At 39.5% G+C, this 22324-nt stretch overlaps 1 protein-coding gene across 1 annotated transcript in view; it reads left to right on the forward strand.

Moving 5' to 3' along the window:
* The window catches only part of LOC122813542 (synaptonemal complex protein 1-like), a gene marked incomplete in the record, with an annotated part of 863486 nt that overhangs the window by 85636 nt on the left and 755526 nt on the right, over positions 1-22324 (forward strand). The window contains 1 exon segment of the mRNA XM_044085917.1: positions 17696-17729. Coding sequence (XP_043941852.1) covers positions 17696-17729 — 34 coding nt within the window.

Genomic DNA, 22324 nt, shown 5'->3' on the forward strand with positions numbered 1-22324 from the left:
ACTCCTCCCCAAATTTCCTTAGACAGGAGTAGTTTACTGGGTCTGCCTCAGGGTTTAGTACAAGCTGTGAATCCTTTATAAAAGGTGGTTTCTGGTAAAAGAAAGTGGAATACCTCTTTTCTTGAAGAGATTCAGGATTCTGAATCTGGACAGAAAGATGAAGGGACTGATGCAGGGTTTTCTCCTCAGTTTTCTGTTTCATACTCTTGGGAAGCTCAGCTTCCAATTCTCTCTGTGGGGATTTCCCTTTCTCTGAGACAGTTTCCAGAATGTGCCAGTGTTTTCAGTGGGAGAATACAGGATTTCTTTGTTAGAAAATGAACTGTTACAGTCACCCATTGCTTCAGTTCTATCAGCTTTGATAAGTATGTGTGTCACTGCTTGCAATTTTTCTGATAGCCTGCTGCCTCTAATAAAAGCAGACTGTACAAAGTTCCTAAGTCTTTGTCCCAGCAGCTATAGCTTTAGTTAATCCAACTGCAGCTAAACATGTAGATAATTCCAATCCTACTTTTTCTTACAGGGATGGGAAGATTATTGATAAGTATTGGGGGAAAGTGTATGCTTACACAACTTTGATTTTCAGAATTTTGAATTGTGAGGCTTGCTTGTTAATATTTGGCCTGTCTGAGGAAGTATGTATGTAATGTTTTGTCTGCAGTTTCCTCTCGTGAAGTAAAATCTGCTTTAAGTAATTTTTGCGAATCTCTTAAGATTTTTTAGCCCTCCTTTTTCAAATTTGATTCTCTTAACCACTCATCCAGTTTTGATGAGAAGCAAAATAAACCATCTCATCTAAATGCAAGTAAAAAGACATTTAAGAAGAAATGGTAAGAGGGGTCCCAAGAAGAATTCTGAAAGCTCACACAACCAAGAAGAGTCCAGTAAGTCAGACCCTCATGAATGGAAACTAGATCTTGGAGTCTTCATAGATTTAATCCATCTGTTGGGAATTCCTTGTGTAGACCTATTTGCCTCCTCTCTGAACGATCATCTGGCAAGATTTTACTCCAGGACTCCTTGCAAGAAGGCCTGGAAGACTGATGCCTTTTCTTTTCCTTAGATATGAATGTTTCTGTATGCTTTTCCACTAATATCCAGGGTACTTATGAAGATTCAGAAGGCATCTCCAAAGATAGTTATGGGGATTCCCTTCTGGCCTAGGGTAACCATGGTTGTCCTCCTTTTGGAAATGGCCAGCTGCAGATATCGCAAGTTTCCTTACAGACTGGATCTACTTGCACAAGAACAGGATATTTAATACACCCTGACACCAGTCAATGTACCTGATTGTGAGGATGTGCATCTGGTACTGATGAAGGCAAGAAAGCCTGCTAGTAGAAAATTGTATACTAGCAAATGGAAAAGGTTTTCTAGTTGTTGCCAACAACATAACCAGCAGCCATTCAGGGCTAGATGTTCATCCCAAAGTCTGGGTCCAGCATCGGCTGCTCAGCCATGCTCCCTGACGTCAGAGCGCCAGGAGTACAAAGCTGACAGCTGATGCAATGTTCTCCAGTCTTTCTTGCCATGCAGTGATAGCAGTTCGCAAGTGCCGGTCGGCTGACTCCTGACAATTTTTTATAAACGTACTTCAGTCCGAAGACTTTCTTCTCCTACTCAAAGCGAAGTACCCCGTTGCTCCAGTCCGATGTCAGAAAAAGTTAATGATTGTATTTCATGTGGGAAGCAAATACCTCATAAGGATTTTCATTCTTACTGTATTCCTTGCTTAGGCCCTGACCACGACGTAGCTAGTTGTGGGTTTTGTGCTAGATTCAATCAACGTACGATTAAACGAAGGTACGATTTTGCATTTCATTACTTCGGTAGGCGTTTTAATTATAAAATGTCGGATACGGTTCCGGCTACCGGAGTTCACAAACGACGCAAGGATAAAGACAGGCCTCCGAGGTCCAAATCAGATGATGTTGTACAAGCAGAGCCAGCTTCAGGTTCGGCCGTCGCCAGTGAGGCGCTTTTGCAGCCCCTGTCGTCTACCATTTCGGAACCGATGGCCAAAACGGACTCCCACAAGGAGCCAACTAAGCCTTTGAATATTTCTGTTACAGGACCTTCGGACAATGCTCCTTCGGATGGATCCGGAGCCGCTGTGCAGGTACCGGCTTCCAAAGGGGTTTTCAGGCCTACTCAGCTTCTAATAAAGGCAAAGCCAAAGACAAAGGCAAAGACTCCTTCCACATCAAAGACTGCAGCCCAGGCCTCTTCAGATCCGGCACCCAAGTCTCAGAAACAGTTACTTAAGATGGCGGAGGACTTACTTACTATGATTAGGGGTTCACATCCCCCTCCAGATAAAAGGCCAAGGCAGGAAGTGTATTATGACTCCTCTGATCAGGCTTCTGTTTCTTCAGTTTCATCTTCTGACCAGGAATATTCTTTCCCTCCTTATGAGGATTCTGATGCTGAGGAATCCATTCCTTCAGCTTCTCCCCCTGAGGATTTCTCTTTTGGGGAAACTTTGCATGAAATGAGGGAACATTTCCACTGGGAAGGACAGGAGTACTCTGAATCTAAGAAAAGACTAAGGGATTTTCTTCTTCTTCCCCAACATAGACCCCTGGCTATTCCTCCTATTTTGGATATTGTGGATGATGCTTTTTCGGAGGCTAACTTAACTCCTGACTCTCTTCCTCCAGCTCCTGTTAAGCCAGACAGATATTATAGGGTTCCTGATTCCCACCAGTTTTTATTCAAGAATCCTACTGCTAATCCTGAAACCATTTCTCAGGGTCCTAAGGGGGTTAAGGCCGCTTCTGCTAAAAACCCCATTCCAACTGAGAAGGATTCCAGATCTTTAGAAAGATGGGGCAAAAAAGTGTACACTTCTGCTACTTTATCTATTAGGACTTTAAACTGTCAGTTTCATATGCTGAAATACCAGCAATTTCTTCTGTCTGTTTTAAAACAAAAGCTAACTTCCATTTTCGCCTGTGCAGATGATAAGGAATTAGATGACTTAATGCATGCCACTGAACAAGTTGGGAAGCATGGTTTACACTGTGGATTTGATGCCTTGGAGGCTTCTTGTAGGGCTGCTGCCTCTGGCACAGTCATTTAGAAGGCATGCATGGTTAAAGGAACAAAACTTGCCAGATCAAGTAAAAGCTAAATTATTGGATGCTCCTGTTCAGCATAGTGTTTTGTTTGGATCTAAAGCTGAAGAGGTGATAAAGAAGATTGAGGACAAGGCAAAATCCATGCAAACCGTTAAAGATTTCTTACAAGTACAGCCACCCAGATTTAGTAGGAATTGGCCTACAAAAAATTGGTCCTTTCTCAATTCAGACAGGCCTCAGAGGGGTAGATACAGACGCTCCCGAGGAAGGCCTCAAACGCAAGCCTCTTATAGACCAAGACAGTGGACTGCTTCCACCCCTAGGGGAGGAGAGGACAGGTCGCAAGCTCATAGAAAACCGGCTCAATGACTCCCTCTGTTGGGCTGCAGGAACTTCTTGCCTGGAAGCCCATCTCGGAGGAAAACTTTCTCTTTTTCACCTAAATTAGACTCATATAACCCAAGACAAGTGGGTTCTGGATGTGGTTTCAAGAGGTTACAAATTCCATTTTCATACCCTACCAAGACCAAGCGGGATGGCCAGATCTTCCAAAACCTCAATGGTTAGATGCCTTAAACCAAGTGGAAGCTTTCTTGGCTGTAAAAGCCATAGAACTGGTTCCACTTTCAGAGATGGAACAAGGTTTTTACTCAAGGCTCTTTCTAGTCCCCAGAAAGCAAAATTCATGGAGACCCATTCTGGATCTGTCAGTCTTGAACACTTTTCTCGAGATACCAAAATTCAAGATGCTTACTCTACAGCAGCTACTTCCAATGCTGACCAAAAATGCATGGATGGTAACTTTGGATTTAAAGGAGGCTTATTTACACATTCCCATCAGGCAGGAATGCAGAAAATACCTCAGGTTCAAGGCCGGATCGAGGCACTATCAATTCTCTGCGCTGCCCTTAAGATTGTCTACTGCGCCCAGGGTAGACAAAGTTAATTTAAAATGTATGTTTAAGAATAAAGTGCAATGCAATGGTGCTAGTCAAGAACAGAATAAGAATTTTAGAAAAAGTGTTTTTACACCATCACAAACACCTGTCACAGAATGTTTTATTAAGGCCTGTGAAACAGACTTCTATAGATACTTTAATAGTGCAAGAAAAGCTAATTTATATACTAATTTGTCACACATTGAATGGGAAGCCCTTTATGCACTGCAACATGATAAAAGAATAGTTATTAAGCCTGCAGATAAAGGGGGTGGGATAGTAGTCTTAGACTACACTACTTATAACACATTAATGCTCACTATGCTTAGAGAAACTGACATTTACAAAGAGATCCTCTTCAATGATCTTACTAAAGTTATTTTCTCTGTACATCAAGAATTATATGATTTTTTAATGTGCAGGCAGATATAGATCAAGATCTATACCAATATTTTATGATAGAGCAACCGAAGATTCCCTATATAAAAGGGTTGCCGAAGGTACATAAAGGGATAATTCCACCACCACTACGACCTATAGTAGTAGGCGAAGGGTGGGTTACTGAAACAATGTCAGTTTTAGTCGAACAGAAGCTTAGACCCATTATTAATAAAATCAGTTCGATCTTGAAGGATACATATCAATTACTAGAGGTTTTAGCCAGTTTTAAAAAACACCATTCTCATTACTATGGATATGAGAAACCTCTTACATCTATCCCTAATGGGTACGGTTCAGAAGCCATTAGACATATTCTGCACAACACTGATAGTTATAGTAATGATGAAAAATTTTACTGAACGTTTTAGACCTTGTATTGAATAACAATGTTTTTATGTATGACAAGTTACTATGCAAATCTTGTTGTCTACTACTGGGAATGTATGCACCTGTTTAAACATGCCTATTTTGATAAAATGCTACTGTATAAAAGATTTGTAGATGACATCATAATCTTTTGGGATGGTACCCTACAAGAGTTTTTAGATTTGGTGGAAGACTTAGAAACCACAACATCCTTTTTTAGATTTACCTTTGAACATTCTATGACTAAAATTAATTTTTTGGATGTTACCATTACTAAAGATGAATATGGAAAATTGAGTCATACTATCTATAGGAAACCGTGTTGGAAGAACACATTATTAGAATTTACCAGCATGCATCCCAGACATATATTCCAGAACATTGTTAAAAGTCAATACATGAGAGTCAATAAATTATGTAACAAACAGGATGATAAAACAGAACAACTCGTGAAACTAGAAGACATGTTCATAGAAAGAAACTATGATAAACGATTGATTCAGCGAGTGAAATTATTAACTGAAAGTATCCCCATCCCCTCTACATCTAGGAAGGGACCCCAGAAGACTTATAATGCACCTAAGTCATACAAGGAAGCTATACCCTTTCAAACTAGGTACACCAGTGACAATAGCAATATTATCAATATTATTCAGAAAATTGGGTATATTACTCACTAATGATGAGGTGAAGGACATTATAGGTGCTAAACCTAACTTTCTATACACTAACAGTAAGAACCTCAAAAGACTGCTATGTATAGAAAAATTAGAACAAGAGACATGCAGGACTATTGCTAAGATACAGAAAAACATAGAAGGAGAATCATCTCACTTGATTGAGACAGGCACCTTTCCATGTAACAGATGCAACATGTGCATCTACATTTCAGAAGATATAGAATTTACGCATCCCAGGCTAAATATTAAATTTAAACCAAGATTTAGATCAACCTGCACCAGCTCAAACTTGATATATTTAGCCAACTGTTTGGACTGTGATGCTCTACATTGGGATGACTACAAGATCCTTGAAGGAACGCATCTACAACCATACCTATGACATTAGAAAGAAAGACCCGAAAAGTGCTCTAACTAAATATATTTTGAATAATCCAGAGCACAGTTTTAGGTTTAGAACACTGCAACTGGTACATCCCAATGACAGGAAAGGTGATGTTTTTAATGAACTGGAAAGTATAGAGTTACAATGGATTCTAAAGTTTAAAGCACATTATACTCCGGGTCTTAATCAGTATGTCAGCGTTAGATCAGTTCTGAAGAAAAGAAGCCTGAAATAACATATAGTCCCTGTTTCTCATACATAAGCAGTCCTTGGAAACCTTTTGCTATACATTTTATTGGGGTTTCTCCTTTTGAGGCTATCTACATTTAAATTATTTTAATTTTTTTTACAGAGAGTTATACACCCTTATGTCCTATATATACTAAGGATATACAGACATCTATATAGATAGCTATCCATAGATTTATAAATATTAATAGCATCTCTTAATAATATTAAGACCATATTCGCATTGCTTATTATATATGTGACATTGATGTTTTTTATTAACTATTAATGACTAAATATGTAATTATTAATTATTTTTATTTCTATTTTTATCTATATGACCAGTCACCTATTTTATTATAATATATTATATTTTATTTATTGATCAATTACACTATATTTATATACTTTGACATGTATTCTATAAATAATCTGTAATATTTGGCTGTCATATATTTCCTTTTTTTCTTTTTTATACATTTTATACATTTATATAATATTTTCAAGATGTTTTTATTCTGCAATTGGAATTTTCATACAACTTAAGTTGCACTATCTTACACATCTAGGTTATAGTTCATCTAAAAAATTTTTAACTATTGACACTAAATACTTAATTAATTAATAAATAAATATTTAATAATTTATACAAGCAATATTTTATAGGGTTCGTTGTTTTTAGGTAGTTTTATCTCATATGCATTAAGCTAATATACCTCTTTACTACAAACAGATATTATTTATAGTATGTCCCATAGTTTCTTCTATTAGTGTTTTTTATAATCTGTGTTCTATAAGGTTCTATGCCAAGTCGGAGGAGCATCAGCTTCATCGTACACTCACAAACAGACCCTTAGCTCCAATTAGTTTTAGAAACCATGATTTCTTTAACAGTTTTGGTCTAGTGAGCTTTATGTTTTTTGAGTCGGGTTACTGTTGTCTTCCAGTAGCGATATAAGCTTTCAACAGCTGATTCTATGATGACATTTCATTTTTCTGTTTATCTAGCTTATAATAGCTATTGTTTAGTGAAACATTTATGAACAGAGCATTTAGAGAGCTTTCTGGTATTTATTGCATATGAATTGTTATTTTATTATTGATTTTCTCTACTACACACACGCACTTTATCAGACGTATTGTTTTCTCTATGGTTGTTTTTAGTAGTGGATCAAATTGTGTATAATTCTTGTGTTTAGTTTTTACCAATATGAGATATATATAACCTCTTACCATTGTATTGTGTTTTTAAAATAGCTTAGCATATCTTAGTGTGTCTAGTTTTAAGCATAATGCTGCTGTTTGCAGCAACAGGAAATGTTTTAGCGGTCTCATTGAGTAAGCAGCTATTACTTGAGACAATCAACTCTATATCTTGATTAATTAATTAAGATACTAATTACTTAATGGACAATTAGAAGCACTATATAAGGTTTGCTCTATTTTATATGAACTAGATCTGAAGAAGCGCAGTGTGTACATCTTCCTTGTTCTTTGTACCAATAAAGACGATTTTTGTTGCTGCATCATCGTGGTGTTCCTCATCCTTGTTTTTTCAATACTTTTGCCTACTTATACTTTGGAGGTGAGGATCTTTGGAGGTTTATTGCTGGGATTGTGACACATACTGCGCCCAGGGTCTTCACCAAATGCCTGGCTCCAGTAGTAGCTTATTGCAGACTCAAGGGAATTCAAATTTACCCTTATCTGGACGACTGTCTTATTCAGGCAGACAGCAAGGATGTCTTACTCCAGCATCTAGAATTTGTTCAGAATCTTCTCAAGTTCCTGGGATTCACTGTAAACATAAAAAAGTCAAATTTGACACCCTCACAACAGATAATTTTTCTGGGTGCTTTTCTAAACACAACAACCCAGATGGCATTTCTGACATACGAAAAACAATTACAGCTGGCTTCAACTTTCAAAACCTTGGCAACATTAACTCAGCTATCTGCAAGGAAATTCCTGCAGGCTTTGGGTTACATGGCCTCCTGCATCCTTCTCGTACCATATGCAAGACTACATATGAGGAAAATACAGTGGTACCTAAAAAGTGTATGGTCTCAGCATTGCCACAGTTTAGACGTACAGATCACAGTCCTGCCTTGTCTTCAGAAGGAATTCCTTTGGCGGTCCGAGGCATGTACTCTAAACAAAGGAAAACCCTTCCATCTGCCTCCAGCCACTCAGATACTAACCACGGACGCCTCAGATTATGCATGGGGAGCTCATTTTCAGGGAAACTGTCTGCAGGGCCTTTGGACAAAGGATCAGAAGCACCTGCATATCAATTTAAAGGAAATGTTAGCCATTCAGAAAGCTCTATTAGCCTTCAGGAATCTTCTACAACCAGGACAACTACTGATACGGACAGACAACACCACAGTTATGTGGTACATAAACAAACAAGGGGGATCTCATTCCTATCCCCTTTGCAGACTAGCCATGAATCTGTGGAACATAGCTCTAGTTTGCAAACTGGACTTTCAAGCTCAGTTTCTACCAGGGAAGCAAAACTTCTTGGCAGACAGTCTGAGCAGAAACCTATCGGACCCACACGAATGGATGCTGGACACCGAAATATTCAAGATGATTACAGCAGTCTGGGGATGTCCTCACACAGACCTCTTTGCATCCCACCTCAATCAACTACAGATTTTTTGCACCAGGACATTCCATGAACTAGCTTGGAAAGTGGATGCACTATCATTCAGTTGGAGAAACCTCTCGGGATATGCCTTCCCGCCTCTACCTCTTCTTCCACGGGTATTATTAAAATCAAACAGGATAAGCCCAAGATGATAATCTTGCTGGCCCCAAACTGGCCTCGACAGTTTTGGTACCCAACTCTGAAAAACCTTTGTCTGGAGCCCCGTTGGGTTTTACCACAGACTCCAAACCTTCTGTCCCAACACCAGGGTCAGGTTCTGCACTCCCATGTCAAAACTCTCAGCCTGGCAGCCTGGTTAATCCAGGGTCTATGATTCATTCTCTCCTACCCAAGCAGGTTATGGATGTCATTTTAGAAGCCAGACGTCCTAGCACTAGAAAATCTTATGCAGGAAAATGGAAAAGATTTTGTTCCTGGATGCAGGCTCAGGATTCAGATCCTCTTATTCCTAACATTCCTCTGATTTTACTTTACCTGACAGACCTCTTACATAAGGGTCTCTCTTTCTCTTCCATTAAGATACATGCCTCTGCTATTTCTGCTCATTATAATACAGACCCTCCAATCTTTTCCCACCAGCTCATGAGACAGTTTCTCAGAGGAGCTAAGAACTTAAGGCCCCCTAGATCTCCACCCATTCCTGCTTGGGATCTCAACTATGTTTTGGAAAAACTCACCTTACCTCCTTTTGAGCCTGCTGCCACATCTGACATCAAGTTTTTATCTTGGAAAACAGCCATCCTGTTAGCTCTGACCTCTACCAGGAGAGTTTCGGAGTTGCAAGCTCTCATGGCTGTGGATCCTTATATTATTTTTCATCAAGACAGGGTGTCTTTAAGGGCTAATCCTACTTTCATGCTTAAGGTGGTTTCCAAAGTGGCTTTAAATCAAACTATTCACTTGCCAACTTTTTTCCCCACTCCTCAAAATAAGGGGGAAAGGATCTTGCATTCCTTGGATGTACACAGACAACTACGTTTTTACCTGGACAGAACCAAGGACATCAGGAAATCAGAGCAATTGTTTTTCTTATGCTTCAAGTTCCCAAGGTAAAGCTATTTCAAAACAGACCACTTCTAAATGGATTGCTCATGGAATCAGATTTTGCTATTCACACCATGGAAAGCAAATCCCAGGGAGTATAAGGACTCACTCTACCAGAGCTGCTGCCACTTCAGCTGCCTTCCTCAGGGGAGTTCCTACCAAGGACATTTTGGAAGCTGCAACTTGGAGTTCAGTGCATACTTTTTCTAAGCACTACAATCTACCTCTTTACTCTAAGTCTAGGGCAGGCTTTGCTTCTGCAGTCTTGCAGGGCCTTTTAGCCACCCCCTCTACTTTATGACCACCTCCCTTTTATTCTGCTTTGGGATTCAACCCTACAGTCATGACTGCAACAGTGAAACACGATGAACATAGTACAGTTGTGTACACTTACCATAAATGTAGATGCTCGAGTGTCTTCACTGTTGCAGTCTGGGTTTCCCTCCCTCCTGTCCCCTCTTATTTTTTCTTTTGTGTGGTTCCCTTTTTCACCCTTCTTCTGAGGTGTATTTGCAAAGGGTATGGGATCTTACTCATTTTGGAATACCTGACATCTGGGGCAAGAAAAACTGGAGATCATGGCGACAGCTGTCAGCTTTGTACTCCTGGCGCTCTGACGTCAGGGAGCATGGCTGAGCAGCTGACGCCGGACCCAGACTTTGGGATTCTGGCCGGCCGAGGACTGCCTGCCGGCAGGGGAGAACCCTACAGTCATGACTGCAACAGTGAAGACACTCGAACATCTACATTTATGGTAAGTGTACACAACTGTACTTTCTCTAGATTTTCAGTATTTGTGAGATTTACTATCCTGTGGCCTTTCTTACTCCTCTCTCAAGGTTTACTTATCCTTTTCAGTATGTCTACCCATGGATCATCCTGTTTCAGTCCATTTTCATGTCAAAATGCTTTTGAAAGGGAGTTTTGCATAGGAAGCCTCCAAGAAAACTGGTGACCCCTCCTTGTGATCTTAATTTTATGTTTGAGAAGCTTATACTTGCTCCATTTGAACCAGCTAACTTGGAAGACTTGAGGTTCTTAAGGAAAACTGGTTTACTGATTATTCTGACCTCTGCAAGAAGGGTAGACAAGTTGCAAGCTTTTATGAAAAGTCAGCCCTATTTCATTCTCCACAGGGACAGGGTTTTTTTTTTTTTTTTTTTTTTTTTTTTTGTTTGAGAATTGGTCCTTTTATGCCTAAAGTGGGATTTGAGTTTGCTTTAAGCCAAACTATCCATCCTCCCATTTTCTTTCCGGAACTTAAAAATGAGGAAGAAATTCTACTCCATTCCTTGGATGTCCACAGGCAGTTTGGCTACCATCTCAACAATAACCAAATCCTTCAGATCTTTGGGTCAGTTGTTCATTCTTGGGAATGTAAGAAGGGGCACCCTGTGTCAAAACAGACCATTTCCAAATGGTTGTCTAAGGCTATTGTATTTTGTTATACTCGCCACAACAAAACTATTCCATGCATGGTCAAGGCCTGCTCTACCAGGGCCTTGGATTCTACAAGTTGCAGCTTGGTCCTCTGTACATACTTGTACAAAGCACTGTAAGCTTGATTCTTTTTCTTGGTCTAGATCAGGCTTTACTAGGACCATTCTCCAGGGGCTTCTCAACTCTTCTCCTTCCACTTCACAAATGTAGTAAGCTAGGGTAACCTACCCGTACAACTAAGGCTACTACAGCAGTGATCAATATAATGAACTTACAGCTGTGTAAGTAAACTTACCACAACGGTAGATGCTCGAATGATTACTGTGGCAGTAACTGCTCTCTTCCTCTATCCCTCTTGTTTTTAGGTGTTTTGTTTATGCAGGCATGTGGTTATTTTTTCTTCATAGCATTATTCTTTCAGGGTCCAGTCTCACCTTTTCTCTTGGCAGGAAAGTTCTAAAGGGCTTGGCACCCAAACTTGTCTTTTAGACTGCTCAGCTCAGACTACCTGACTGGTTGTATGGAAGGTGCCATAAAGCTGTTAAGCTGGCTGGCTATTGTATTCTTAGTAGGATATAACCGATATAAATAAAGCTACTGCAGCAGTGATTATTCAAGCATCTAAAGTTATGGTAAGTGTACTTATACAGCTGTATTATCCTGTAGAGGTAAAGAGAGATATTTAAGAAATTTTATGAAAATTGGTATAAAGCAGAGAAGTATGGAAATAGCCCAAATGGAAATATTTATTGAAGACTTGATTATGTCAAGGTTAGAGGTAGATGAGGTTGAACAACTAACAGTTATGATAGGAGGGCAGTACATAAATGGTGATATATTATCAATCTTCAGGAAAGTTTCCTGGAACTAATGATATTCCTGTAGAAGTTTAGAAGTTAGGAGTCAAAGTTTTAAGGATCTGGAAGATTTAACAGTATTTTGAAAGGAGGGAAAGCACCAACATATTGGAAGAAAGATGTGACAGACCCAGCTTCATACAGGCCCATTTCAGTTTTAAACCATGGTTATAAAGTATTTGTCTATACTAGCTAAAAGAATGGCAAAGGTGTTGCCAAAATTAATAGGCAAGGATCAATGTGGTTATGTGTAGGATAGGCAAGCATTTGACAGCATTAATAGAACCATGCTCCAGAGGGAAGCAAAATGTAAGCAAAAAAAATACTGCTGTTAGTGGGTCTTGATGCAGAGAAGGCAACAAAATAAGCTGGGATGTTATTAGTAGGACAGTAGCAGCATTTATATTCCCTGATATGGTAATAAGATTAATTAGGGAGATATAGGAAGGATTAGAGGAAATAATTAAAGTGGGGAAGGTTCCTCTCTGATGATTTACATTTGAACAGAAGTAACAGGCAAGGGTGTCCTCTTTCCCCATTGTTTGCTTTATATTTAGAGTCATTGGCAACAAAAATAATTAATGCAGAAATGCAAAGATATAAACTGTATGGTAATCAAGAACAGCTGGCTTTACTTGCAGATGATATCCTTTTCTGGCTTTATCGGGTACAAAATAAAATGTCAGTGTTGTGGAACACTTTGAGACATTCTCCGATCTTTTTAGGATGTAAAATTAATGAAGATAATTTATGACAATAGCCTTTGTTTTATGTATCCACACATGAATTGGTTCACATACCTATATTTATGGTAAGATGAAGTTGTGAAGAAACTGAAAACACTGTCATGTGTGTTAGCATGTCTGGCAGGAGATTTGTGTGTATTCTAAGATTAACTTGAGCATCTCCCTGTTTGTATAAAATATATAAAGAATCTGTCAGTGTTTTGATACATTTCTAATTGTATATGTTTGTGAGGAAGATTCTGAAGTTTAAAAAAAAAAAAACGGTCTGTGGAGACTAAGATGAACAATGGGTGGTGTCATTAGAATGTTCCTGGTTGCTAGGTGATTATTTGAACAGTTGATTGACAGGAAAAATATTTTTTTCAAACCGCTGACTGTTGTCTTTAAAAATAAGATAGCTGAGATTGTTAAGCTAGGCTGTAAAAGAGACTGATTACGTCAGTTGAGGGGCAGTTTGTGAAGAGTTGCAGTCAGTGGATACCCAGGAAAAAGAACTCATCAAAAACTGTAAGCTTGCCTTTGCCTTGGTGCTATGTATTAGATTAGATCAGGGACAGCACTCTCTAGTTAGATTAGGAAAGTTTAGTTATTTAGAGTTTTTTCTAAGATGGTGGACTTCTCTCCTACAGTTTAATTGTATATTTCTGGTGATTGAATTCTGGTGTTTATTGAAAGTTATTAATTTATATTCTTGTAATAGTTTTACTTATTATTAAATGTTTTTTATTACTTTACATTGTGGCTGGACACTCAATGTGTTCTTTATAGATTTGTGTGTGTTTACACCTGTTTGATATTTCCCAGGTCACCTTGAATGCCTGGCTGCTTCTGGTCATAGCCATCATTTATTTTGATATTTAATTTTTAATAATTGGCCACCCTTTGAAGGGAGTGTAGACCTGTCTGATTCTACTGGCAGCATTATCATTTGTGTTGGGGAGAGGACACAGCTGGAAATCTGTGTCAGGCTTCCCATAAGTGTTTGTGTGGGAGTTAGATTAAAAGTTATTTTGAGTGTGAGTGAGTCAGAGGTCTTAAACTGAAACACATTGTTCTGAAGTGTATGGTAAAGGATTACATTTGGGGTGGACAGAGGTATATAGTCCATTCCCAGGAAAATGGAGTGCATTCCTGTTGTGCTCTTAAGGGGAATTGTGGAATTTTACTCGTGTGCTCTGTGGTTTGGTGTTTTCCATGACACTCACACACTGGAGTCAGTGGTGAGGTTTGAGGCTCCTTAAATACTGACCTGGGTTTTAAGTGGGAGGACGTCCTGTTATGTTATTGTTGGCAGTCCGATGGGATATTAGCCGGATGTCACAGAAGTATGGATTAAAAAGGCTTCTGTTATAGTGGCTAAGGATATATGGGAAGAGACTAAATAAAAGATAATATATAAATACTGAGAAACTGGAAGCAGTTGTTTATGGATACAAGTACAAGCAGTGAAAATGTTTTACTCCTTTTAGTTTTATATATAGGTCAAGCATATATAACAAGAGAAGTTCGGGACAATAATAGAGTTAAAGGAATGTATTTAAGAGAGGACGAGGGCAAGCATTGAGTGGGATAAGATGGTCCTTCCAATAAAACAAGGTGTTTTAAGATTACCTGATATGAAGGGATGTGTTAGAGTTGCACAGCTGAAGCTCATATAACACATGCAGAAGGTTATAATTCATAATGAAAAGGGATGATGATAAAGTGAGGAGAAGTTTTCAGAAAATAGTGAGTGGGATTTTGGATGCAGATCCTTAAGGAGAGTAACAACCACCCTACAGAATATTATAGAGGTTCATAGATTAGTACTAGGCTAATTACCCTTGCGAGCCATTTTAAGCCCAGCCAATTATCCCTTGAGACTCAAATCCTGCACCTTGTGTTTATAAGGCAAACAGCTTAACCATTAGGCCACCCTCCTAACCGAAGTAGCAGTAATTGGGATGACAATGGGTACAAAAAATATGCAATAGGGGGCTAAGATTTATTGGAGAAAACTGGCAAAGGAGATGATGTATTTGGTACAAGTAACTAGAGAGGGGACATTAATAGAATGGGATGAGGTCAAGAATACATTTGGACTGCAAGCTAGAAACTGCCTTCCCTACCAGGGATTGATATTGGAATATAAGCAGAGAGAGAGAAATTGAGAAGTCTTAAGTGAAAAACCTGCTGTAGTAGTGCCTTTAGTTGAATCTCAAACAGAAGCTGCTGTTGAAAAAGGTATAACTATTAGGACATATAAAATAGTGCATGATAACTGTGAGAATTGATCAGAGGAGGTTTGAAAAAAATTGGAGAGTTACAGGAAAAGCAGTTTACAAGAGAACAATGGAAGGACATGTGTATAGCTCCCAAACATGGAACAAAGTCCAGAATGTTTAGGATCTTTGCATATATATTTTTATATCCCAGACAAACTTCAAAAGTATTTTTCCCCAGGTAAATAGCAAATTTTAGAAGTGTGATGGAGAAGAGGTAGCTGTAAACATGTGTTTTGGGAGTATAACGACTTGGCATGTTTTAAAAATTCCCTATGGAGTATTCTGTCTAGGAAGTTATGATTTTGAGCTTGGACACAGGATCTGAAGTTCTTAAACGTTGTAAGGCCTTAAGTTTAATTTTGTTGTCTCCCTCCCCCAAAAAAAAGCAATTACTGGCAATGGAAATGAAAGTCTAAACCAACTGTACTTTACATACTATTTGTTTGTGTCTTTCAGCTTTTTCCCTGTTAGGGGTCACCACAGCGGAACTCCGGTCCGCTAATGATTGGTAGAAGATTTTTACATGCCGAGTTACCAGCTCTGACTTACAACCTTCAATGAAGGTACGCCCCTTCACGCATGTCTCCACACAGAAGACGCTTTAGCTGAGAATCGAACGGGCAACGTCTTGCTGTGAGTCGACAACGCTACTGCAGCACCATCACCGCAGCTAACTGTACTTTACGTACTAATATTATAAAAGATAAAAGAATTGGAAAGGGTTCTTGAGAAAAACGGAAGGGACAGATTACATGGATACAAATGGAAGTTGTGGGAACAGTACATGCAGAATAATGCTCAGGATGTAGAGTGAGGTTTGAGAGAAGGCACGAATTCAGCAAATTTATGTTGGACTGATGATAGTTACAAGGAAAGAAAAACATATGCAATTTATAATCTATGCCTGTGTCTTAAGTGATGATTTAATCAAGCCGTTTAAAAAGAACAAATTATACTTGAACCAGGCCACTCACTTTCTTGTATTTCTCCACTGCCTTTGAATAAGGAGAAAGAATCCTATGCTCACTAGATGTGCATAGAGAACTGAGATTTTACTTGGACAGAACAAAACAAATCAAAAATCTTATTCAATATTTATCTCTTAGTTTAAGTGCTAGGCAATCAGTCTGCAGAATATTACTAGTCTAGCCAAAAGACCCTTTTGAAAAGTTGCTTCTAGCTTCAAGAAGGGCAAGATGAGTTAGACCGGGGAAGAATGTGAGACTTCCCTTTCAGTTGCCTAGGTTGACCTTGATGGTGACAAGGGTGCTACTCTGCTTGACATGTAGTGGAAGTTTCTTCCAGAACTGAGGAGTACATTAGGATATGAATATACCACGCCAATGTGTCTTATCTGCTGATGACCCAATATGTCTTATCTGCTGATGAAGGTTTAATTTAAGTGAGTAGTATTTGTGGTACCATTAGTTCTGAAAGAATATTAGGTCAACTAGGGTCTAGCTAAGGAGTAGGGGAGGATAAGTTGGATAGCCAATTGATCATGTCAAAATTTATACCACATTGCATTTGACACCACTACTGATTTTCATGGCAAGATTATTTCCCGGCAGTTTCAGAACACATTCTGCAAGGGCCACTGCAGCTGCCACTGCCTTCATGAGAGGGGTTAGCACATACTTAACTTGGAGTCAGCTAATTAGTCTTGTGCACATTTTCCAAATGTTATAATCTGACCAGTGCTTCCAGGGTCAGGCCAGGCTTTGCCACAGACATTTTGCAGTACTTATTGTCCCCTGACTGTTACAATGGCTAGCCACCCCCTGGTACATAAGCTCTGGGAATCTTTGAATCAGTACTACAGCCGTGAATATTACAATGAATATGGTATGATTAATGTTAAGAACTGACAACAAATGTGTATATTTAGGTATCTTCACTGTTGCAGTAACAAGTCCATCCTACTATCTCTTCTTTTCTCTAGGCATCAGTAGGTTGGGGAGGATACCAATGACAACTACTCACACCTTTCCTCTCTTACTCCTGAACAGATACTATTTTGTTAGGTTTGTTTAGAAAGTGCAAGAAGCTTCATCAGACTAGCAAAGTCCTAGATGGGGAAAAATGGCTAGACCAACATTAGTCTGGTGAATAATGTAAAATGTATTGCTGTACTGTTACGGTGACCTCTCTTGAAGATCTGCTGTGATGGTAAGTATATCGTACAGTTTTAGTCTATAGCTAAATGCCAATATAGTTCTCTCTGAAAGATCTACTCTTCAGGTAACTACAAGCTCATCTGTAATTTACATAGTGTCATAATGAATGTTAATTTACTGAAGCCTGCTTTTTCTTTTAATTATTTTTGAACACCTCATATTATATTTCTAAAATTTATATTTATCATCTACTACTGAAAAAAATGCTAGAGAAAAAATAGGGAGGAAAGTAATATTGTAGTTCAAATATACTAAGGAATTAATTTATTCTAAATACTTAAGTTTGATGACTATACTAATATGTAGAGCCCATATACTGGGACCAAAAAAGAATATAATTTGAAAGTGTTGGCAATACTTTTTTCTCTCTTGCAGCAAAGACTGAATACTTCAAGAAGTGTATCAAAAGGTAATCATTTTTTCACCCTTGTACATTTTTGTTTGGTTTCAGGGCAGTACCATGCCTAGAGGCGTCTTATGGTTCAAAGCTTGTAGTGTCCACATTTAAGTGTTCCTAACAATAGTAATGATGTCATATGTTTTTGCTTACTTTGTGGCAAAGCTGTAAAGATAACGATCATGGGCAGTGATTTATGGTCAATTAAAAAGTAATACTTTGTTTTCTTCAACTGAAGTTCCAGGCGTATCTGCAATTATGTGTAATTTAGTGCCTTTAAGCAAACCTAAATCATGTTCTGAGTACACAGGATTGGATAAAGCAAGCTGCTGTTTTTTGCAAGTAGCAAATATAAGGCAAATTAAAAGTAACAGAGTGATAAATGTGACCCAATGACCTTCATTCCATAAAATCTAGTGTTTTGACATTTCACATTCTGAAGTTTTATGCCATTTTTTTTCTTGGAAATATGGAAACTCCATATCCTCATGAATCAGTCTTGAGACTCCAGGAATCTATTTGAGTTTGAACTGCAGTACATCATCGATTTGTTCTTTGGGACAAAGAAAATGATCCTTGACTCTTCCCCCATTGACTAAGGTTTGACACATGGTTCTAGGCACTAGGAAAGCTGGTTGGGAAAGATGGAAGTGAGTAACCAGTGTGTATTGCCCATCCAGAGGCAATAAATAGAGATTCCACAAAAGTGACACCTGACAGTTTGCTTGGGTATGCAAGTCTATGCAGAAAGGCTGAGAGAAGTAGTGTGCATTCCATGTAAGGTATGAGTTCTCCAGTGTGTAGAAACATACACCTGATTTACAAGTCCAGGTCAGTAGAAATAACACTGTGCTTGCCAATTACCGGGTGGGTGGGAAAGGCTATTAAAAGCTTTGAGCCACCCAAGAATAATGGTCATGCAGCACCTGTTTGACTTTTTTGTTTTTTCAAACACCACCACAGCAAAGTAGCGATTGTCTTCTTGTATAAGAGAGACACTCCCCTGCATGCAGTGACCTGATACCAGCTGGAATGTGGTTAATAGTGAGGCTATTAGGAGGGCTAGATGTTAAGGCTGGAGAGGGCCATAAATAAGTGTTATACCGTTATTCACAATTTAAGCAGAGATACATTGTCCATGGATGTGAAATACAACTGACTACTGAAAGGTTCAAGTATAAATGAAGGGCAGCGTTGCACCAAGTGCACAGGCTCTGAAATTTTTTTGTTCCTTTTTTTATATTATAAAAACATATTTCTAGAAAAAGTGCAGTTATATATCTTGCCATAATAGATGTTCTTCTCTTCACTGTTGCATTATTCTAAACAGAAGGAATGTCTCACCCAGGGCAGCCTGACGTTCGGCAAGTATACAAAAACCTAATGATCTTGTATGTGCATGTATGTCACATTTATGTTCCCCACAAAGAAAGTAAGGCATAAAAGAGATATACTGATGTAACTACCCAGAACTGAATTGCAACAGAAGAGAACAGTCTCCATAGGACAAAGGAGTCCATGCATATCCTGAAGGAAACAAATTGTAGAAGAAAAAGGGGAAATACTCAGCCAGAAGGGTATCTAAACCAAAAACCAGAACAAATGAGGAGGTTGGAGGGAGGGAGTGAATACTGCAACAGTGAAGAGAAGGACATCTACTATTAAGGTAAGATTTTACACAACTGTCCTCCTGTATCACTGCTACCATATTCTAAACAGAAGGGAGAGTAAAAAAAAGCTCAAGAAACAGAATGGCAAGCGGAAGGCTGAAAGGAGCCCTCAACTAACCCATATAAAATGGTTTCAGCAAAACCTGCTCTGACCCTAGAAGCCATATCTAATGTATAATGCTTAGTAAAGGTATGCACTGAAGACTAAGTAGCAGCTTCAAGGATGGGACTGGTGTCCAGCCCCTTGAAAAAAGGCACCAGAAGAGGCAGCAGCCCTAGTGGAATTACCTCTAACAGGAATAGACCGAGATTTGCCATGAAAAGTACAAAAATGAAATTGCTTTAGATATCCAGGAGGAGCTGGTTTTCTTAGAATCAGTCAAGCCCAATGTCCTGGGATGAAAGGAAACAAAATGCTGATCAGACTTCTGAATGGCCTTAGTTTTATCGAAATAGTATACGAGCTGTCTGTGTATATGTAAGGTATGCAGGACACACACACACTAGCAGACTGAGGAGAAGAGGAAGAAGGGAGGGAGTGTATCTACTGATTACCTTGGATGTTAAAGAAGGATTAGTATGAAGGGACACACTGTTCCTGTGGAAAACAAGGAAGAATAGCTATAAGGGCCTGCAGCTTACAAACTCTGAGCAGAAGTAAGAGCCAGCAACATCACAGTCTTTCAGGTATAATGTTGCAAAGAAACAGAATCTGCAGACTCAAAAGGAGCCTGCGTCAATTTTCCATAACAAAATTAAGGTCCTGAGGTTTCCTTGGAGGCCTAATATGCAGGATACCTTTAAAAATATGTTTTATCTCAAAACAAGAAGCCAAAGGAGGATTAAAGGCCAGACGAGCAGAAATGACTGACAAATGGGCCTTTACAGAGTAATAGGCCAAGCCAAACCGGAGCAACTCTCACAAATAAGAGGGGACCAAAGGGACTGTCGCTGGAAAACATCCTGGTTATGAACATGGCACTAAGACAGAAAATCTTTTCCATTTGGACATAAGATTTTCTGGTTGAGGGTTTCCTTGCCTCCTGTAAAACCCTGACCACATCCTCAGGAAAAAAGGTGCCGGAAAGAGATCAAAACCATATCACCCACAGTGTCAGTTGAAGAGTTGATAAGTGAGGATGGATGAGAGACTCCTTGTCCTGTGTGGAGGAGATCCATGCAGTGAGGTAACTTGTGGTGCTTGCCCATGACCAGGTGCATTGAGGGGGACCCAGTGCTGTCTTGGTGAAAAAGGGAGTCCATAGCAAGATGTTTGAGGATTCCAGCTGAATCTTCTTCAGGACACTTGGAAGCAGAGGTAGAGGAGAGAAAGCATAAAGAAATACCCCCTTTCAAGGAAAAGAAAGGGCATCCGTCTTCCATGCCAGATGGCATGGCACTCTGGAACAGAATAGAGGAAGCTGCCTGTTCAGAGGGGAGGCAAAAAGATTTTCCTGAGGAATACACCACCAATGGACAATGTCCAGAAGCATGTCTCTGTGAAGCATCCATTCGTTAGCCTTTGTTTTGGACCTGCTCAGAGAGTCTGCCTTTAGACTGTGCTCTGAAGGAATGTTATAGTGCTTCAAGAGTTAACTGATAACAGAGAGCCACCTCCCAAGCCTGAATAGCCATCCTGCAAAGGAGGTAAGATTTGTGCCTCCCTGTTGGTTGACATACCACATCAATGTAGTGTTGTCTGTGTACACCTTCAAGGGGCCTGGAGAGAACATGGGGCAAACAGGTTGAAGGGCCAGAATCAGAGCTCTCATCTCTTTGGTGTTGATATGGGCTGATTTCTTATGGGGTGGCTAGAGACTCTGAGCTTTCAGGTGACCAAAAGAAGCCCCTCACCCCATGTCTGAGGCATCAGTGAAGAGTTTTTGAGAAGGAACTGGAGGCTGAAATGGCTGGCCTGGGTTGAGAGCAAACCATTGCATCTACCACTCGTATTCCTTCTTTAGACAGGGAAGGGAGAGGTACACTGAAATTCAGAGGGTGACAATGCTGCAGCCAAACTGACTTTTGAGGTACCATTAAAGTTTACGCATATGCAATCTGGTGAGAGGGAGCACTGGAACAAAAGAGGTCATTAATCCCAATGCCTAAAGAAATTCATTGTCTGCATGGTAGTCAGAGGAAGAAGACCATGAAAGAAGGCGGTCAATGATAAAACTTTCTGAGGTGGAAGAGAAGCCAACATAGGCAGTGTCTAAAGCCTGCATCCCAGATGCACACAATCCTAAGAGGGAGATAGGACAGACTTTTGGAAGTTGATAGTGAATCCCAGACTTTGAAGGAGAGAGATTGTGATCTCCAGATCCTGTAAAAGGCAATTGGGATAAGGAGCCTGAAGCAACAGGTCATCTGGATAAGGAAAAATCTGAATGCCTTGGAGCCTGCAGAAAGCAATCACAGCTAGGCATTGTGTGAATACCCTTGGAGCAGTAAAAAGGCCAAAGGGCAAAACAGAGAACTGAAAATGAAAGGAAGACAAAGAAACATAAAAACTTCCTGAAAAGAGTGTGAATAGGGATATGAAGGTAAGCATCTTTCAGATCCAAAGATGCCAGAAAAGCCTGGGACAGTAAAAGAGGAAACTGAGTTTGAAGAGTAAGCATCTGAAAAGAGACCTTGAGAAAAGTTTAGCCAGAAGAGATCCTGAATAGGTTTCCAAGTGCCTTCCTTTTGAGAAACCAGGAACATCCTGGAATAAAACTCCTTTCCTAGGGGGGACAGGTTGAATTGTTCCTTTGTTCACTTGGGACCCTAGAACCTCCAGGAAATGAGTTGAGGAATCCCTGAAAAAGGAGGGAGAGACTTCCATACCATGAAGTAACCCTGATGGATGATAGAAAGAACCCAGGAGTTTGAAATTAAGCGATGCCAATTTGAAAGACAAAGGGAAAGCTGAAAGGAAAAAGGAACCTGGTCTAA

The sequence above is a fragment of the Protopterus annectens genome, chromosome 10.part0, assembly GCF_019279795.1.
Source record: "Protopterus annectens isolate FY-2018-M chromosome 10.part0, PAN1.0, whole genome shotgun sequence".
Lineage (NCBI taxonomy): Eukaryota > Metazoa > Chordata > Ceratodontiformes > Protopteridae > Protopterus > Protopterus annectens.